At 33.5% G+C, this 22,111-nt stretch overlaps 1 protein-coding gene across 4 annotated transcripts in view; it reads right to left on the bottom strand.

Annotated features, from left to right (window-relative positions):
* Nucleotides 1-22,111, bottom strand: part of NEK1 (NIMA related kinase 1) — a 129,035-nt gene that overhangs the window by 96,446 nt on the left and 10,478 nt on the right. For all 4 annotated transcript variants that reach the window (XM_081075469.1, XM_081075468.1, XM_081075471.1 and 1 more), the window contains exons 4-10: nucleotides 18,783-18,880; nucleotides 14,609-14,692; nucleotides 11,826-11,893; nucleotides 11,614-11,700; nucleotides 8,665-8,719; nucleotides 6,385-6,585; nucleotides 2,102-2,162 (exon numbers count right to left, since the gene is read on the bottom strand). In XM_081075469.1, coding sequence (XP_080931595.1) covers nucleotides 2,102-2,162; nucleotides 6,385-6,585; nucleotides 8,665-8,719; nucleotides 11,614-11,700; nucleotides 11,826-11,893; nucleotides 14,609-14,692; nucleotides 18,783-18,880 — 654 coding nt within the window. The remainder of the gene's footprint in view (nucleotides 1-2,101; nucleotides 2,163-6,384; nucleotides 6,586-8,664; nucleotides 8,720-11,613; nucleotides 11,701-11,825; nucleotides 11,894-14,608; nucleotides 14,693-18,782; nucleotides 18,881-22,111) is intronic.

The following is a 22,111-nucleotide window of genomic DNA, read 5'->3' as shown; positions in this document are numbered from 1 at the left end:
TACCAAGGCCTAGACAAGGTTCAGTCTTAACACAATGATAAATTCAAGAAAAAGTTAAACTAAAGCAATTAAAGGGAAAGTTTGCTATTTACATCTCTCAAAGATAATAAAGGTCAAAGAGTATAGTCTCTCTTAACCCTTACCAAAATCCCCTTTCTTCTATTTTTCACACCTACTAAGGTATCTCCCTGCTCAAACTGCCCCACCGTCTAAGTAGCAGCTTTCTTTCTGCTTCTTCCAGCCTGCTATCTCAACATTTTATCATGTGTTAAACCAACTTAAATCAATCTCTTCCAACAAGTATTCTTCATTTTGAGGGGAAAGGAGAAAAAAAAATTAACTGGTAGTTCATAATGAAGTACTACCACTAAACCGAGCTCTTCAAAGAATATTTCGTTGTGTTAGAAAATGATCATCATATAATATTGTGAATGAAAAAAAACAAACCTTCGTTTATAATACAACCCCAATTTTCAATCATCATACATGTGTTATTATAGGAAAAACATACCAAACATAACAGTATGTGCTAAGATTAGAGGTAATTTTTACTTTCTTTTTAATTTTCACAATGAACACATATTATAAACATAATTTAGTAAACTCATAATAATAAATATATCCATTTGATTGGCAGTTTAGATTCATATGTAATTTGGGTTGAAGATATCAGATACAGCACATTAGAGTAAGGTTTTCCAAACACAAACTCCAACTGTAAACTGACAGGAACTAGGAAATGTGAAAAAATAAATTTCTCTTTGAGAGTTCGGCTGTAAGATCAATCCAGAATGCAGATATAAACAGTCACAACATTGGAACCTGGCTACATGTATTAATATAACCAAAGAAACAATGTATGTCAGAAAAGGGACAAGAGGCTCAAAAGCATAAAAATGAATGGTCCCAAAAGACAGATAAGACTAGTTCACATTCACTTTCCAGAGAAGAGAGAGAATTAGTTATCTGATTTTGACCATTTCTTTCCTCAGAGACAAGGCTATCACCATACCAGTAGGATGAAGTTTAATATAGGGCGCTGGAGCCCACAAAATATTTATAGCTCCATCACCAATACAACTCCTATTTTAGCTCCATGCTATTAAACATTTCATCCATCCAACTCCTCTTACAACAAAATAACTTTCTAATTCCTACGCAGGCTTACCCATATAGAAGGAATGTGCTGACGAGGCGTATTTCTGGCCTGTGTGACAATGAAGTTTTTAAGTATTTGACTTCTCATGAGGCTTAACTTTGACTGCCCACAGAGACATGCAGCTTCAGCCCTGTGTCTGTCTCTTGTGAATTTTGTTTATAGAGTGAACTGATTTCCCAGGGACTGATAGTCTATGCACACTGAGAGGAGAGTCTAAGTGTCTTTAACATAGCTAAGTATAGCTGGCCTTCCTGACAATGTACTACCACACTACTTCCAGCTTATATGGACTCAGTTTAACAATGTGGCATTTATTTTTATTAATTTAGTCAAACTCAGAATAGAACGTGCAAAGCACTATGTTTGAAAAACAATGTACTCTTGAAATCTTAAATAACTCCCACTGATTTTAGAAATTCATTCCGAAATCATTCGATGTAGAATATAATTTCCCTCTCACACAAATATATGTACATACATATACAATCCTATAAATATTCTACTGCTGATGGCCACATTTAAAAGAAAATTTTCCTTGGTAAGGCATTTAACTTCATTTTGTTTAATTATAGAATATGAAGTATGTCTCAAAGAAAAATATTGTACATAAAGATGTATAGTTAACTAAGACATTTTATAACATTCTATGATAATGTTCTCAGAATTTCACCTAAGCATTTGATAAAGACAAAGAAGATTTCAAGACAGATTTCATTTAAACAAGGCAGACAAGAAATGGACATTCTGCTATTATCAGAAAGTTTTTTTATGTTGTCATATATAATTTATATATGCATTTCCTCTGAGTTAAATTTATCTACAATTACCCCAATTTATTACATACTACATATATCTCTAGTATAATTCGTAGATATCATTAATTTGTATAATTAGTATATGATTATTGCAAACAGATGAAAGGATTCATTAAATTTAATTTACCTGGTATAAGCTGTGCTCCGAACTTGGAAAATGTTTTCAGACAAAATTCTTCTGCAATAAGCTTAGATTGAAACGGGGTAAAAAGTTAGAAAAGATATTAAATTTCAAAATACAACACCCATTAATCAGAATACATTTTTCCCCTTTTTCAGTCACAATTATGCTGCCAAATAAATACTAATTAAACCCAAATAATCCATTAACCAAATTCTTCTCATGCTAACTCCTTTCCAATCTTACCAATTTATTTGTATTACTTCTCTAAACAAGCTTTCTTCTCAAATTAACCTACTGCACCAAAAGGCTTGCCTGTTCTGCGTGTCTCGGGAATTTAACACAACTACCTCCTATCTGGAATCACCTCAATATTCTAAGTGCATCCACAACCCTCTTTTACTTCAACACTGACAGGAACCACTTCATTATCCCCTTCTCAGATTAACTTCTCAGTTATTTCAACTTAACTCTGAATTTTCTCAGCATCTCCAATGAGTGTTCACGCTTATCAACATGCAACTGTAAACATGTTATTGGATAAATATTTGCATATTCTCACATGACTTGACAGGTTAACTCTTTTTACTATTACTAAAAATACTCTATGACTTACTCCCTAGCATTTATGAACATATTTTGAGAAGCCAAAAACATTAGTATTTCCTACAAGTAATTTTCTCTTCCTACTCACATATTTTTCCTTCAAGTACAACACCACGATACCAACAAAGATTTAACTCAATTGTAAGCTTGCTTGTTTCCCTACTGGGTGGGGAAGGCAAGTGAATTTTCTCTTTTTTCAAGAGAAACGAGGCTCCCACCGTGGTAGTGGACCAGAACCTCCAACAGGCACAAAACCATGACTCAGATGGTCATCGTTCCCATCAAGGATCCTCCTAGAGTAGGTCCCAAAGTCTCAGACCAGCAGAATCAGCATCACCAGGAATGCTTTAGTTGTGCAAATGCTCAGGCTCCACCTCAGAATCACTAAAACACATATTATAGTGGCGGGAACCAGTAATATCCTCTAAGTGAGTTTTACATATGCTAAAGTTTGAGAAGTACCACACCAGAAGACAGATGTAAGTGAAAGTCAGGTTCACAGGCAATTCAGAGCAACTGTGTGAATGTTTTCTCTTCTGAACATTTGCATTTTTCTCCCTTTCTTTTTCATAGGAGAAAATGGGTACTTTATGATCTCCAGCTTGTTTCATATTGGGGAATTTCTTACACTGTCTGAATGTGAGTCTTTCTTTTTCCCCTGTGTGAATGCAAATATGAATTGAGAGGTGGGGTATATAGAATCCAAGAAAATTCTGGAATCCCCATGCAGTGCTGTCCCATACAGTTGCTACCCATATGTAGCTATTTTAATTAAATTTTTAAATAAATGTAATTTAAAATTCAGCTCCTCAGTCACACCAGCCACATTTTATATTATAAATAACCACATGTGGCTAGTGGCTACAATGCTGGGCAATGCAGCTATACAACACTTCACCATCATGGAAAGTGCTATTGGACAGCACCTATATTCTTAATGAATCAGAGCTTATTCGTGATATTCAAGCCACATTCAGTGTGCAAGATGGAGAACTAGGCCCTATTAACTTTGGCTGACAGCATTACATTGAGAATTAAGGGAATGAAAAAAAAATCAACTGTACAGAATATTATAGTGATACTGAAAATAGTCTGTATGTTGCAGTAAAACTAATAAATTGTTTCAAAGTTAAAGCCTTAAAAAATGTATCACAAACTTTCTCACTAGAATACTGAACAAATGATACAGTCACGAGTCACATTATGTTTCTGTTTTGGTATATGTCATACGCATATCCCCACCTGACAGAGATCTACCCCCCAGCCTGGGTGTGTAGTAGGCTATACCAAGCAGGTTGGTGTAAGTGCACAGGCTATGGTGCACACGATGGCCAAATCACCTAACAATGAATTTCTCAGAACATACTCCCATTGTTAAGCGGCACATGACTATATAAATACATCTTAAGAACAAAAGATAAAGGTTTTCATGAAGAATGAAATCTAAGTGGTGCCTAGATAGCAACGAGGGGCTATGTGTGGACTCAACATGTAAGGTCAAATACTTCATGTGTTCATAATGAGAGTCGGCCCTTTTTTCTTTCCATATTATATGTTCTGCATATATCAGGCTTGACTATTTCCTTCATTGCTGGCTAGTCAAATTTCAGTGCTTGAGACTGTATGTCCTAACTGCTAGTATGAGGGAAAAGAAATCTCAGCAAGATGAAATGAAGTCATTCTTTCTTCTTTAGTAGCTGCTCCAACACAAGAGATTGCACCATAAAACTGTCCTCGAAAATGTTATTTACAACAAAGGAGTCTTATAAGACACCGACATTTCAGAAATTGTTGCTATGTCCTATACAAGTAAATTTTAATCTCTAACTTTTAATTGGCTTTTTTGCTCACTAATGTAATCTCGTGGTATTAATAGCTAAATCCACATCTCTGTTTTTTGAAGAGCATTTGTTCACACAGAGGCTCTGTTAAGCCAGAAGACATATGACAGGTCCCTCTCCTCTCATAAGCATATAGAAGTAATAACACCATGATTTTTCTAGATAGCTGATCACAAAAGAGTTTAATAGTGATCAGTTAAATTAACAGAGACCACATAAAACATGTAATGTACGTAATATAAAATAATTCCAGTTTCAGGTGATCGTTATTTAGTCAATAACTTATGCTGTTTCGATACAGATTTTTTACAAGTTCTGTCAAATTAAAATTCAATTCAACTTTAAACTTATTATGCACCTACATGCAAGTACGCTGATAATATTTAACATATGTTGAATATACTGAACACTTATTATGTGCTAGATATTAATAAGTACTTTACATCCCTCACCACTTTTAACTCTCCTAACAACCTCATGATGGAGATATATTTATAATCCCATTGTTCACAGAAAGGTTTAATTTTACAGTTGGAAACCTAAGAAGACAGAAAGTAGAAGGTGGTTGCCAGGGACTGGGGGTGTGTGTGGGGGATGGGTAGCTATTAGTTAATGGGTAGAGAGATGAAAAGTTAAGGAGCTGGATGGTAATAATGGTTGCATAGCATTATGAACCTATTTATTACTACTGAACTGTCCACTTAAAAATAGTTCCGATAATAGATTTTATGTTACGTATATTTTACCACAATAAAAAATTACAAAAGAAACCCAAGAGACAGAGGAATGATTCTGTGCTATTGTGATTTTTTTTTTTACTATTGTGATTTATAATAAGAAATATACATTTGATAATCAAATTCCTGGCACACTGTTCCCAAAACCTTGGAATTTCCTAACTGTTAAGAGGAAAGGTGTCTTCTGTTATTTATAACAAGCTCCTTTCAACCACACCTGAAATTCTATCAGTGAAGTGACTTTTGGAGTGCCCCTAAGGATGGAGGCTGGTTGCCAGAGAAACCACCCAAGTGATTAGAGGGTTGGAACTTTTAGTCCCACGCCCCTCCCCTCCGGGGAGGAAAGGGGTTGGAGGTTGAATCAATCACTAAGGACCAAAGATTTAATAAATTGTGTCTCCATAATGAGACCTCCAAGAAAAACCCAAAAAGACTGGGTTTGGAGAGCTACCAGGTTGGTAAACATGCCAGGAGGGTGGTGCACCCTAGTTCCACGGGGACAGAAGCTCCTGCACGCAGGACCCTTCCGAACCTTGCCCTGTGTACCTCTTCATGTGGCTGTTCATCTGTATCCCTTATAATAAACTGGTAAATATGAGTAAATGTTTCTCTGAGTTCTGTGAGCTGCTGTAGGAATTAATTGAACACAAGGAGGTTGTGGGAATCTCTGATTTATAGCTGGTTGGTCAGAAGCACAAGTGACAACCTGGACTTGCGATGGATTCTACAGTGGGGGCAGTCTTGTGGGACTGAAGGACCTGAGGCTACCTCCAGATACAGTGTCGAAACTCAAAGGAACTGGAGGACACCCTGCTGGTGTCACAGAATTGCCTGGTGTGAGGAAAAATTACCATACATTTGGTGATCAGAATGTCAGCAGTTAAGGATTATGTGTTAAGAGGAGACAGGAAAGAAATGTTTTCCCTCCTACAGATTCACCACTGGAAAGCAAACAGGAAGGGGAAGAGTTATACAAGAATGGAAAGGAAGGTGATTCCAGGGTAGTTTGAAAACACTAAGTCTCTTCAAAACAGATGAGGCCATGTCCTACTTAAGCACCATAACCCTACTGTTCAACTTTAATTCTAAAGAAAAAAAATCATACCTGAGGTGAGAGAAACTTTTCAATGCGTTTGGCTATAAAACCTTTCTCCAATATGGAGTTGACTGATGGTCTATCCCTAGGATTTCTTTTAAATAACTGAGAGAGCAAACTGCGGAGATCATAAGAATAATGCAAAGACACGGGTGGAAAAGATCCCGATATTATCTTCAGTACCAGGTTTTTCATATTGCCAGCTTCAAACTAAAATCCAGAAAATAAATCAACATACATAAAACATACGTTAACTGAAAATGGGAATATCAACAATGAGAAACAGTTCTTTACCTATCAATATAGAACAGAACTATAACCCTCTTCCAAATGTTTTAATCAGCATATGTTCTCTAGAGCAGCGTTCACTTGGTTATTTACAAACCTATTTAAAAGAGAATATTAGTCCTACTAGTATGTTATAACTTGCTATAAAACTTTTACTTATTTAAAAAAGTAAAAGTTGAGATATAGGTATTAATTAAAGATTTTATTAAAACATACCCATAATCAAGATGGTAAACAAACCAACCTGGTGATCTTCATTTAAGACCTGCCTTATTTATTATACATAAATAAATGTACTAATTACTTTCCTTCTAAACATTGCTCATTATTACTATTTTTTAGTGTGTGATGTTCCCAAAAGCCATGGGATCAATGTGGCAAGCATTCCAAATGGAAATATAAGTCACATCAACAGGAATACTATATATTTGAGGATTAAATACAATATAAACTCTAACTGAAATAAAAACAACAACAAAAACCAGACACGGGCACTTTAAAATCTAAAGGTTTCATTTTGAGAGTAAAATTAAGCTTTGACATCTCAGCTAAAATAGTATAGAACAGTTGTACATTTTCAATATGTTCTTAATATGTACATTAAGTTTTGGTATACATTAGGTATTGGTGTTTACACCAATTAAAAAGACTTCTGTTAAATGTTGACTTCTCACAGCACATTTAAAATATGTCATTCAGTTTATTAAAATTTGAATACAATTCAATTGTCTAGAAATATCTATGTACCTAAGAAGGAATTCTAAATGCAGAAAAATATGTTACTCTATTCCTTTATTACAAAGAATTTTCATTTCTCTCTCAACTGACAAACTCTTCATAAATAAACGTTAAGTGAATTACTTAATTTTGTATGTCCACTTCCAAAATACACAAGTGATATTGACAGTTAAATGTGGATGAAAAGTTTTTTTTAAAATACACTGATTTAGACCTAAAATGACTGTTTGTCACAGAAAAATTGACCAATTCCTTCAAATACGGATCTGATAACAACTATCACAGAAAAATTGACCAATTCCTTCAAATACGGATCTGATAACAACTATCCCACCTTACTTTGGCAGTCTATACTTTTTCTCCTGAAGACAGGAAAATAAAATCTAAGGCAATATAGTAGGAAACTATGCAAACATGAAAAAAACACAACAAAGAAAAATACTCCCCAAATAATATCAGGCAATTGAAAAACCAGCTATAAAACTGCTTATAACATGATTAAACTTTTGAGGGGAAAAAACAAAAACAAATCTCATTTTATAAATTATTCTAGAAGAAAGCCTAAAAGGAAATGACAAAATATTACAAGTAGTCATTATTGGTTGAAAGTACTGCTTTTGATATTTATTCATTTCTTTACATTTTTATGTATTTTCTTAAGTTTTCTGTAATGAAAATACACTACTGTTTAATCAATGGGGAAAGAAGTTTTTAAAAGCAAATTCTGAAATGAAAAGTGAATAACATTCAACCTATGTAGGACAAGAACTTCCCCTTTTGGATATGTTTGTTATGTGTCATCTCAAAAGATTCTCAAAAGTGAAAATTTTAAAAACCCTGAACTAAAGAGTATTTAAATTGATAAAATCCCTTGCTAAATATGTTGGAAAAAGTTCCTTAGATAATTTCAATTTCAAACTCAAATAATTTGAGAAAAACTGCTAAAATGAAATTAATAAAATTTGTTAAGGTAAAATATCAAATTTGTATATAATTTAACATTTAAAAGACAGCAAATTTATTTGTCTTTAGAAATAATTTTCTGAAAAAAGGATGCTATATTATTAAAAATATGTAACATGCATATATATTAAGGGAAAATCAATTTAAATTTACACTTTTCAAAAGATGAGAAGTTTACAGACAGAGAAGATTTCTAATACAAGAGGTCATCTGAAAGATGGTAGGTGGTTATTTAAAAAACAGAAAATTATAGTCACTTTTTGACGTAATTTTAAAAATATTTCAGAAACTTCCACTTACTGCATGTTTAAGTGTGCACATCTCATAAAGGACACATCCTAAAGCCCAAATGTCACTAGAAAAGAGAAAAATTAAAAAAAAGTTTTGTAAGTATCAGATTTTTTTTCATTTAAAGGAAACAATATTAGCATGAAAATTCTTTGCAAAAATGTTCCAAAAACATGTCCTTTGAAACTTAAAATTTCAACCATAACAAAATGACAAAAGCAGTTATCTCAGGTTAGAAAAATAATGGTTGCCCAAGCAATTATTTTAGTCTCATTAAAGAAATGTAATATTTAAAAAACAAAATCAATAAATTTCATGGATATTCCATTAAGTTGTTTTATTTCACAAAAGTCAAACTGCTTTATTCAATTATTTGCAAAACATCACATTTTTAAAAAATATCAGTACTAAATACTGTTTTAATAAACATGAAGAAAATATTAATTTACTAAAATTATATCTCAAATAAACGTGATGGTCAACTGCAACATTACATAAGAATAAATACAATTTATTTTATTCTAATTTAAAGACTTAGTTAATCTACTTTCTTTATATGGCTCTTTTATTTTAAAGTAGATAGATTTTTTTTATAATAAAAAAAACTACCTCAATTTTTAAAAGGAAATAATAGCTCATAGTTCCTAGTTATAGTGGTCCTTAGAAGTCAGCAAAAGCAAAAACCATTGCTCCTGAAAGCTGAGCTAATTGGAAAAGAATAAAACCAAGTATTGAAATCCTAAGGTTATCCATGTTGTTGTAGATGGCAAGATTTCATTCTTTTTTATGGCTGAGTAATATTCCACTGTATATATACCAGGGGTACCAAAAAAATGCATACAAGTGGACACTTTGGTCAATGTTGCTCAAGCAGTAGTTCGCCAACATCAGAAGTGTCTGGACACTGACAGTAACCACTTTGAGCACCTCCTAATAATTGCAGAAGTTAAACATGACTTGTAGTTATGTTTTTTATGTTTTGTTACTGGTATATATTATTACAATTTTAATACATTTTTTTCCCTTTCTTAAAATGCATATACATTTTTTCGTACCCTCTGTATGTGTGTGTGTGTGTCTGTATATATACACACACATATATAATAGTACAGTATCACTTCTCTACCCATTCATTCATTCATTGATGGGCACTTAGGTTGCTTCCCTATCTTGGCTATTATAAATAATGCTTCAATGAACATAGGATGCATATGTCTTTTCAAATTAGTGTTTTGGGTTTCTTTGGACCTAAAAGGTATTTTGTTAAGTAAAATAAGTCAGACAGAGAAAGACAAATACCATATGATTTCACTTATATGTGGAATCTGAAAAACAAAATAAGCAAACAAAACATACTCATAGATACAGAGAACAATTTGATGGTTGGCAAATAGGAGGGGGATTGCGGAAGTGGTTAAAAAGAGGAAGGGATTAAGAAGCACAAATTGGTAGTTAAAAAATAGTCATGGGGATGTGAAGTATAGCACAGGCAACATAGTCAATAATATTATAAAAACTACATATAGTGTCAGGTGGGTATTAGATTTATGGGGGAAGTCACGTCATATAAGTTACATAAATAATCTAATCATTACATTGTACACCTGAAACTAAAATAATGTGTGTTAACTAAAATTGAAAAATTAAAAATTGTTAAAAAAAGAAAAAATTTGTAATCCCAAAACTCTATTCAATTTCAAGATTCAGCTGGGAAAAGAATGTAAACATAGTTAAGCTTTTTAGTAATTTGTACATGTTACACATTAAACAGCATAAACAAAAACATCAAGCTAATGATCCTATTAATTTTTTTTAAATACACTTAGAAAAATATGAATTTCGAAGTATACTTGATGATGTTCAGCCATTACATTTTAAAGCATTTTTCGCACAAAACTGATTTAATATAAAATTCTTTAAAGGATGATTAAACTCATCCCTAACTTAAAGACTGATTTCTTTTTACAGTTGACTTAGTCACAAGACACAGAAGTAACATTAAAATGTAAAATGACTTTAGCTCAAAGAAAATGTTGTTATCTTTTAGAATATGCACTAATAATACATTCCATAGACTAGACTGATCATTGTAATAGAAAATGATTTTACAAATACATTGCTGGAATGATGTTCTCAGCCTCTATTGCTGAAGTTTGAAATACAGCTTCCTCCTGATCCTCAAGAAAAAAAAAAGGGAGTGGGGTGGAGACAAAGAGACAGATAGCAATCCCTAATACATGCATTACTGCCAGCTACCAGTTTCTTTCTTTACCTTCTATGAGCACTTGGCAAAATTAAGACCAATGTTTTCTGGTTGAGATTTTTCTATTAGAAAGAATGAGAGAAAATAAAGGGTAATTGGAATTCAGTGGCAGAATTCCTCTTCCCACCTACATACAATCTGGTAACCACAATACAGCTCAGTAATTAGAAAGTTGGGATTGGAAGCCAGATGCCTGGAACAATTTCTTTGTTCCAGAGAAGTAACTTAACTTCTACGCATTTGATTTTCTTACAAAGAAAGGAGCAATGATTAATGCAAGTGATTAATACGTACAATGCACAAGATTACTGTGAAGATTAAGAGTTAATAGTGTGATGCATAGAGATAATGTTCAATAAATATTAACTATTGTAATTCAATGGAAGTTACTACTACAAAGAGAAAGACCAAAGAAAGCAGTCTATTTCCAAATATAATTTAATAATAATGATTCATTTTACAGTTCCTTTAGCAAGATAGTGAAATAGTTTCTTTACAATTCCTCTCATCATATATTTAAAAATGTGTGTATATATGTACATATATACATATATATACATATATACATACATGTAAACATACGTATATGTTTACATGTTCATATTACCAATTTTAGAATAATATTCTGACTGCAATAAATGTAGTATAATAGAAAGATTTAAAGGAAATATACATGTAACAAATATCATTTTAAATACCTCTTATTATTGTAGGGTTTATTTTCACAAATTTCAGGTGACAAGTAGTATGGGGTCCCTATGCAAGTCCGAGCCAGTTCTACAGTACTAGAAAAAAAAGAATTACTGGATAAGCTTAAGATACTTATAGATATAAATTATCACATACATATCATCATAAATTAAAATTTCACTGAAACATATCAAAACAAAGTTTCAAACTGCTACGTTACCTATTAAGAACTCTAGCAATTCCAAAATCTCCAAGTTGTACTGTCCCATTTTTGGTTAAAAATATGTTCTGTAAAAGAGGAAAAAAAAATCTGAATATTACAGTTCAGTTCTGAGTCAACACCTTTTTTCATAAAAATAAACCCAGTTTTAAAAATTGCTGGGACAACTGGATATCCACATGCAAAAGAATGAATGTAAACCCCTATCTCACATCTTACACAAAAATTAACTCAAAATGGATTCTAGACCTAAATATTAAGAACTAAAACTAGAGGAAATCCTAGAGGAAAATACAGAAGTAAATCTTCATGTCATTGGTTAGGCATCGATTTCTTAGATATGATACCAAAAGCGTAAGCAAAGCAGAAAAAACAGATAAACTGGATTTCATCAAAATTAAAAACTACTGAACATCAAAGGACACCATCAAGAAAGTGAATAGACAACGCACTAGACCGGAGAAAATATTTGCAAATCCTGTATCTGATAAAGAATCTGTATCCAGAATAAAGAATTCTTTCAACTCAACAACAACAACAACAAAGACAAATCAATTTTAAAACAGGCAAAGACACATATTATATGATTCCATATAGATAACATGTTCAGAATAGGCAAACCCATAGAGACAAAAAGTAGATTAGTGGTTTCCAAGAACTAGGTGAAGGGGGAATGGGGAATGACCGCTAATAGACTCAAGGTTTATTTCTAGAGTGAAAAAATATTCAGAATTAGAGAGGGTGAAGGTTTCACAAGTCTGTGACTATAATAAAAATGACTGAACCTTATACTTTAAAAGGATGGACTTTACGGTATGTAAAATATATCTCAATAAAGCTTTAAAAAAATGAATGCAGACCTCACCCTCCATAAAAAAAAAAGTGCCTAAAAATTTAATTAGCCTAAAATGTAACATATTAATCTTAAAATTTTCTAATAATGAGGGGAGGGGTTGAGGGGCAGGTAAAGTAAGTGAAAGGGATTAAGAAGTACAAACAGTGTTTCAAAATAAGTAAGACATGGGATTTAACATACAGCATAGGGCACATAGTAATATTGTAATAACTTTGTATGGTGACAGATGAACTAGACTTATTGTGGTGATTTCATAATGTATATTATCAAATCACCTGACACTAACAGAATGTTGTATGACAATTACACTTCAGCAATAATTTTTTTAAAAAGTGAAGATTGCTGGATGCCATCCAAAAAATAAAAAGAAATAAAAATTAAAACAGCCTGATAGTTTAAAAGTGTATTTAATTTCCAAAACCAATTATATTGCATTTATAAATACACACATCCAATACTGTCAAACAGTGAAGCCAGGAGTTTGTGGAATAACATGAATTAAACTCCATATGAGTCAGGACACTTAAATCAGGCACATGGTCACAGCAGAAGATGACACAAAGTGGGGATGTAATAAAACGGGGTGAAATGGGATTAGTTGACAGGGGCTCGGGGACAGGAAAATTGGGTGTGGAACTCCCACCACAGTTCCTCTTCTTCCCACTACTTATCCTGGGACTAAGGCTATGTAAGAAGCTGCAGGCCTGAGGTGAGAAGACACCCTCTGCCTTGACACAAGAAAGCGAACTTCCTCTGTACTCCCCACTCTAGGAATTGAGAGATCCTAAGTGAGGCAACTATAAAACCTCTATGCAAATATGAGTGAGCTGTAGGGATAAATCACACAGCAAAGAAATATGAAGCAAAGAAAACTAGTCCAAAAAAATCATCAGAACAAAAATTCATTCCAGGTAGAATTAATGTTATAAAATTATCCAACAAAAAGTTTAAAGTATAGATGTTTAGAAATTGCAGAATAAATGAAGGTAATAAATATCCATTTAAAAAGACATTATGAAACAAGAACCAATCAGAAATAAGAATAAATATGAAAATCCATTTAAAAACCTTGAAGGGAAAAAACAAATCATTATAATAAAAAATAGATGACATAAGCACTACTTTACACAAAACTAAAAAGGGATTTAGTTAACTGAAAGGCAGACTGAAGAATTCACCTAGAATGTAACAAATAAAATATGAAACAAATACAATACTTGAGGGACGAGATTAAGAAGTTCCATCGTTATGTCTAGAAAAAAATCCAGAAGACAACCATGAAGACAGTGATAGAAAAATAATGTATGAAAAAAATATAGCCAAACATTTTCCAAAACATTTCCTGAGTAAATACACATTCTCAGAGCAAAAGTACACAGTATAACGAGTAAAAACTGACTCTCACCAATGCATAACACTGCAATTTCAGAACAATGAGTATAGAGAGAATATCCAAAAATCTTCCACCAGAGAGAAGAAACAAGGCTAAGAAATAATAATGGCTTTAAATTCCTAAACAGCAACACTAGAAGCCAAGAAGAGACAAATAAGCAATATCTTCAAAATTCTGTAGGGAAACTATTTCCAACCTAGAAATTTGTATCCAAATTTTCATAAAGTAAGAGAATGGAATAAAGTCATCTTCAGACAGGCAAAATCTCAAAAAGTACACCTTCCACACTGCAGTTTTTTGATATTTTTCTGTTATAATGAGAAACTAAACGAAGAAAGAAAAAGACATAAGACGTAGGCAGGAGATCAAATGAGAGATGCTGATGAAGTCTTCTGGGATTAGAGTGAACGGGGAGCAGTGAAGGGAGAAAACAATCTAATGCAGATTGGACCGTTTTCAAACATTCTGGCCCAAGACAATGCTAGTTCCATGTCCATATCCATTTAGAAGTTGTCAGTAACAGAACAAACATACCTGTGATTTTATGTCTCGATGAAGAATTTTTCTATCATGTACATGTTTCAGGGCCAAACATATCTGTACAAACCAGTCCAAAATCTAGGGAGGGAAAAATCAGATCTGTCATTTCTTTTAAAATTTACATTTCATAGCACTTTTTCCTTGACCACTAAAAGCATTCAGAAATATTTGGGGTTGAGAGAAACTCAATCCTTTAAAAATATTTAGGCTATAATTTATTTTTAATTTGTAGTCACTAACATCACATAGATATTCAAGCCAAGTGATATACTATGTGCAGGGCACATACTAACTTTAAAATGCAAGAGACTGCTATTGAAGCATTTCTTATAAATCAGAATAAATATGAAAAATTTCCAGAGAAGAGTGAAAATGGAAATAATTTATATTTTATGATAGTATTATGGGGGTGACTTTGTTTATTAATATATCTTTTTTCTATAATGCTTTTTTAAACATAAATAAAAATCATGAGAGGAAAAGAAAATCACGCAGGAAATGTAAACGACATCTGAGTCTTTTTCTCTCCCCACATTTATCATACATAAACACACTCTGGAATTGGCCACTTGAAAGTAAAAATTATTAATTTCTTACTCAGACCTAATACCAAAAGAATTCCATGTAGACGGTATTTTGAAACATAAAAATTAAACTATACAATGATAAAAGAAAACACAGGTTAATTTTCTATAATCTTTGATTAATGCAGGACTTTCAAAACATGACACAAAACCCACAAGTCACAAGAAACAACACTGACAAAGTTAAGGCTATAAAATTAAAGCATCTGCATGGCAAAACATATATAATCAAGTTTAAAAATAATTTGAGAAAGTATCTGCAACATAATTGATTACTTCGTCAAAGTTCTTCCAAATCACTGAGAAAAATACTACCAGCCAAAATAAGTGGACAAATGACTGGAAAGGCAAATGACACTGGGGGGAAAAAGCCAATAAACACATATAAAAAATACTTACGTACCCCCAAATTTAAAAAATAATAATAATTAAAACAAGATACCATTTTAACTTGTCAAAAATAAAACAATATATGTTGGTCAGAATGTGGGGAAATAAGTCTTTGCATACCCTATTTGTGGGAAAGTTAATTATAGTCATTTTGCAAAGTATGTAAAAGTTTCAAATTAACATACCATTTGAAAGAACTGCAATTTCAAATTTATCCTATGTAGTATCACAAATACAAAAAAATGTGTACATCGATGCTTTCCCCAGCACTGTTAGAGCAAAAAATTATAAACAACCTAAATGTCCATGAAGGGGCCTGGTTAAATATATTGTGATATTAATGTACTACAAATACTGTGTGTCACCGAAAAGAATGAAGTACTTCTATGTACACTGTTAAGTGAAAAAAATAAAGTTGCAAAATAGTATGCATAGCATACTCCTAATTTTTTTAAGTATATGATTGTGTATATTACATACCTGAGTGGTATAAGAAGGAAAAGCAGAATAAAGGAAGGAAGCATAGAAGGATAGCTACCAATCAGTTAACAGTGTTTACCTTAGGGAAAAAAAATTTTCAGAAAACAGAATGAAAGTAACAAGCTTTACTTTTTACTCTTAGCTCTTCCGCATTTTTTTAAAGAATAAATATTACATTAAAATAACCTAAAATTAGTATTTTAAATTTATTTTCTTAACAATATTCACATAAGGCACTATGAGTACAAAAATGAAATAGTTTTCTTGACTTTAAGGAGTTCATATGGTGGTAGAAATATGTTTATAAACAAATACCTACAATAAAATGCACAGGTTTTATAACTGTGCTATATACACTAAGAGAGCAATTAATTCAACCAGGGAGGGATCAGCAATAGGTACAAAAATAAGATAAAAATTAAGGTCAGTTGAGTCTTATTGGTATGCGGTCTACCTATAGAACTGGAACACATCTATACATTACCCATGCCTCATTTTACAGATAGGGCTTTTCATTACCATATTTCCCATACCTGTACTCCTTTATAATTTGACAAAAAAGTATTCAGCAGCAATGATGTACCTGGATAGATAGGTACAGGAATCAACAAAAAAAGAAAAGAACTCATAGACCAGAGGTCAGCAAATTTATTCCGTAAAGGGCCAGACAGTAAATATTTTAGGCTTTGAAGGCCATATGGTCTCTGTCTCAACTCTGCCACTGTAGTGTAAAAGCAGCCATACATTATATGCAAATAAGCATAACTGTATTTTAATAAAACTTTGTTCACCAACACAGACGGTGGACCGACTTTGGCCTATAGGCCACTGTTTGCCAAACCCTAACAAAGACTATTGAGGGAGATGAGAAAGTAAACAAGAGTGTTGAAGAAGCACAGTGAAGGAGAGCCATCTCAGCCTGGAGGTGATCAAGTAGGACAGATGTGATTCCAGAACTAAATTTGTGCCTTCCTTGGCTTTATTTATACCTTCCATCAAAATTGAGCTCTGGAGGGCCGACCCGATGGCTCAGGCGGTTGGAGCTCCGTGCTCCTAACTCCAAAGGCTGCCGGTTCAATTCCCACATGGGCCAGTGGGTTCTCAACCACAGGGTTGCTGGTTCGACTCCCGCAAGGGATGGTGGGCTGTGCCCCCTGCAACTGGCAACGGCTACTGGACCTGGAGCTGAGCTGCGCCCTCCACAACTAAGACTGAAAGGACAACTTAAAGCTGAACAGCACCCTCCACAACTAAGATTGCAAAGACAACAACTTGACTTGGAAAAAAAGTCCTGGAAGTACACACTATTCCCCAATAAAGTCCTATTCCCCTTCCCCCAATAAAATCTTTAAAAAAAAAATTAGCTCTGAAAGAGCTGCCTATAAAGGGGAGGTGATGGGAAATGGGAGTATGAAGATAGAAAGAGTAAAAAGAAATAAAAAGCACAGGCTTTGCTGGAATGGAATAATGCAGCTATTAAAACTAATATAATTAATCTGTTATGGACTAACATGTAAAGATAATCCAGATAATTTTTAAGTGACAAAAGCAAGAGAGAGCATGATATATACTCATATACTATCCCATCTCTGAATATGTGTGTGTCTTGATGTTTACATGTACATGTACAAGTATGAAAAAGAAAGTCTGGAAAGATACACCACTGGAAAGAGTGGTCATCTCAGGAATGGAGCACTAGTGAAAGAAGACTTTCCATTACTGAACCTCTTAATAATTTTACAATTTATTTTGTTTGTAAAAAGAAAATTTTATAAGCTTTGGAATTAGAAGCAAGTTCAGACATCGACTACGTGATTTGGGGAAAACTACTTAACCTCTCTTGGATTTCTTATTTATCAAACAGAAAAACTACACTAATTCATGGAGGGTTATGAGAATTAAAAGAGACAACAAATAAAATACTGTGCTCCCTCCATTCCCCTTTGTAAAAGCATGCAATGAAAATTAAGAATGGGTGATGAGAAATGTAATTTAGAGACAGAAAAGATCACAGATGATTAGACTTGAGCTGACCTTTTTTAAAAAAATGGTTAAAAAGAGAGAGTTCGGGGGAAGGTATTACCAAAATAAATAAATAATCAGTATAAGCACATAAGAAGAATGAAATGCATAAACACGTGTCCCACTACCTAACACAAAATGCATGCTTAATAAAAATGTTAAATGAAAACAGATGCACATTAGGAAATAATAGAAAAAAATGAGACTTCTTAGGTAGGATAGGGTCATATTTCAGAGATCCTTGAAATTAAAACAGAGATTAGATTTAATGCAGTTGCCAATGCAAGGCTTCAAGAGCTGAAGTTACCTGGCAAAGCCACATTTTAGGAAGAATGGTCTGGTAGCAGTAAGCCAGATTGACAGGATACAGAATAATTCATCAGTTACAATGAGTAATTAAGTTATACATAAATTTGTGTATATATATATATATATATATATATATATATATTTATTTATTTATACACAGACACACACGCACAGGGTATAACATTTATTACACACACAATATTACAGACAAGAAATGAGAGAACTGAACTATGGTGGGAGCTAATTAGAACAGGAATATGACTAAGATACTAGAATATGATATCAAACTGCCCTAATAATTACAATTAGCATTTGCAGTTTTAAATAAATTACTTCTCAATAATATTATGAAGGAAGAGTCAATCTCCTACATGTTAACTCACCTGATCCTCTTGAAACAAAATGCCTTTCTGAGCATTTATTCGTTTAAACAGATCCCCTCCTTCACAGTAATCCATCACTATGTAGAGAGAGCCATTTTCTACAAAATACAAACATTAAATTCCATTTTTAAAATGTGTATCAAAAGCATAGATTAATTAAAAGTACTTAAAGGTTTGCTAAAAAGCAGCAATTAATTAATTGTGTCCCGTTAAACCAAAAACAGAACTACACTTAAAAGAATCAGAGTGCAAAGTTAAGATATACTGGTTACACAGATTGTACAATAACTCGATTAATAGGCAACTCCTTCATTAACGATTTCTCTACCAATACACCATCCTATTAGATAGCAGTGTCCACATTGACCCAAGTATTTCTGGAATACAGACAAAATGCAGATGGATATACAGATACCTCTTGACTTACAAGGGATTTACGTCCCAAAAAAACCATCATAAGTTGAAAATATCTTAAGTTAAAAACGTGTATTTTTTAACTCTTTTTATATGTATTATTTCAATGGTATTTTTAAAGTATAGCATAAGGAATATAAGCAATAATATTGAAAATGCGTATCTTAATAATTATTATTAACAATACTTTTACGACTTGCCCCATGGGTGGACAGGACTAGAACACTTCTTAACCCTTCTCTTTCCCTTTATTCTTAAATAAGAATAAGACTATGCTTATTCTTACCAAGTAAGGAAGAGAGGCTGACATTACTTCTAACATTTACTAAATCACGACATACTAGTAAAAGTACTGCAACGCAAAGAACAGATTTCACTTCTCTTACTACCCTGGGCTTCTGGCCTTATTTCTAGTGCTACTTATTTCTTATACCTTGTGGTGATGTTATTACTTATAGGACTCATACCTCCTTCTGATTATGCTGCTTCTCATGTGCCATGGATTGGGAACCTATATGATTGAGCTAACTAAGAATCTGTTATAACTCTTTATGATTAATATGAAAAGACCACCCAAATGTACATGTGAGAAATCACAATGTTAGAAAAAAAAGAAACCATACAAGCCACTACTTATAAAAATATGTTGGGGTGGCCGGTTAGCTCAGTTGGTTAGAGCATGGTGCTGATTAACACCGAGGTTGCCGGTTCGATCCCCACATGGACCACTGTGAGCTGCGCCTTCCTCAAAAAAAAAGTATAGGTAGAGTATTACGCAGCCATAAAGAAGCATGAAATCTTACCATTTGCAACAATATGGATGGACCTAGAGAACATTATGGTAAGTGAAATAAGTCAGACAAAGACCAATACCATATGATATCACTTATATGAGGAACCTAAAGAAAATAGATGAATGAACTAATCAGAAACAGTCTCAGAGACACAGAGGAAAAACTGAGGGTTGCTAGATGGGAACGAGGGAGAAGGTGAGGGGATTAGAAAGCACAGTCAGTAACCACAAGATTGCCTCAGGGTTACGAAAATTAATTTGGGGAATGTAATCAATAATGTTGTAAAGATTTTGTAGGGTATCCGATGGACACTTGTCTCATTAGGGAGACCACCTCAGGGATGGTGTAGATGCCTGATCACTGCACTGTACACCTGAAGCTGAAGCTGAACAATAATGAATGTCAACTACAATTTTATATACATATATATGTATACACACACACACACACACAGACAAGAAGCGGAGTACAGCATTAGGAGTAGAGACAGTGGAAATGTAATGGCTGTGTGCAATGTCAGAGGGGTAGTAGATGGGGGTTGTCACTGTGTGAGGGATATAAATGATAAATGTCTATTACATTGTTTTGTGCACCTGAAACTAATAAAAAAAGTTTAAAAAAGTATAGGATGTTAATATTTATGTAGTATAAAGGAAACACAAGACAGTGGTTAGCCCCAAGAAAGGAAAATAGGTGACTCAAAAGGTAGGAATAGAAGGCAAACATTTTACTGTTATGTAACATTTGAATATTGTACCATATGCATGTATCAAAAAATAAATAAAACTATCAAAAGATTTTAAAGAGTGCGTGTGCCTGAGAAAGAGAGAGAGAGAAACAGAGGCAGGGAGACAGAGAAGGTTAAACAGAACCTGAGAAAGGGATGGAGAAGCAATCCTGAAGTAACGTGCTTGAGCTTTAGTACATGGATTCTGTAATGTTTACTGCTGCTTAAAGATTTATTTATTTTTGGGATAAATACTACTTAAAATGTAAGGTTAACAGAATGACGCGAGTACTAATCTGTTTTGTACCCGCTCAAAACATTCAAATGCCTGAGTGTCAGCTACTATGTGCCAGGCACTTCACACAAGATGCTAGAGATACAGAAATATAAGTCACCACCCTTATCACCTATGCGCTCACACACCAATGGAGAAATAAATAGCCTACATAAAAAATCCCCAAAACAACCACCACCTGCATTTAAACAAAATGTCTAGGTAATTCACACACACCACCATGCACAAAACAACCACAAGACACTGCTTGAAGTCTGGGCAAAAAGACTGTAAAGCAAGTGACAAAGCCTCAGTGCATATAAGAAAATGACCAAGAGTTTAACAGGAAAACAGTAATGAGGATATAAGCTCCGATCACTCAGCAAAGCACTGTGGGATAGCTAACGCAAAAGCCAATTCTAACACTCTTCTTCCTTCATCACCTCTCACTTTAGAAGCTGAAAAAAAATCCACGATTTTCTAATTTCCAGTCTCCTCTACAGTTAGAGGTGGTCATCGACCCAGTTTTGGCCAATAAGACCTAAGAGGAAATCTAAACAGTGGTTTCTGAGAAAGCACTTGCTTATCTGATTAAAGGAACAGATTCCAGAAAAGATCTGCTGGTGCTGGCATCCCCTTTTTTTTGCTTTGGCAAGAGGCAGACATATGTCCAGAGTTATAAGAGCCATCTTGGGACAAAGGGAAAAGCTAACATTAGACTGAAAAACGTACATACTAAAGATGGTAAAGTAGAAAGAATTTTGCTTCAATACATAGATGCACATGAGTATTGGCTTGATTCCAGGATAATACACCCACCGTCCCCGTGTAGTGTAATACTGGGTCACTGTTACTATAATTACTTAAGAAGAAGCAATGTGGTATGTTTAAGAATTTAGACAGAGCAAGAACAGTAATTCACATCCTTTTAGACTAAACTGAGAAAATGTTGTGATCTTTAGAAAGTAATCCTACTCATTAGTGTTCTCCTGTATACCTTACCATTACAATATTGAGGCATGTTGAAAGTGTTCTCAGGGTCTTAAAACGTCATAGCTATATTGCTATTTTGGAAATATATACTGTCTGTTAATGCAGGAACTAAGATAAGGCAAAGATT

Source organism: Rhinolophus hipposideros (assembly GCF_964194185.1).
Source record: "Rhinolophus hipposideros genome assembly, chromosome: 16".
Classification (NCBI taxonomy): domain Eukaryota; kingdom Metazoa; phylum Chordata; class Mammalia; order Chiroptera; family Rhinolophidae; genus Rhinolophus; species Rhinolophus hipposideros.
The sequence above is the reverse complement of the archived record's forward strand: the minus strand, read 5'-3'. Positions and strand labels throughout refer to the sequence as shown.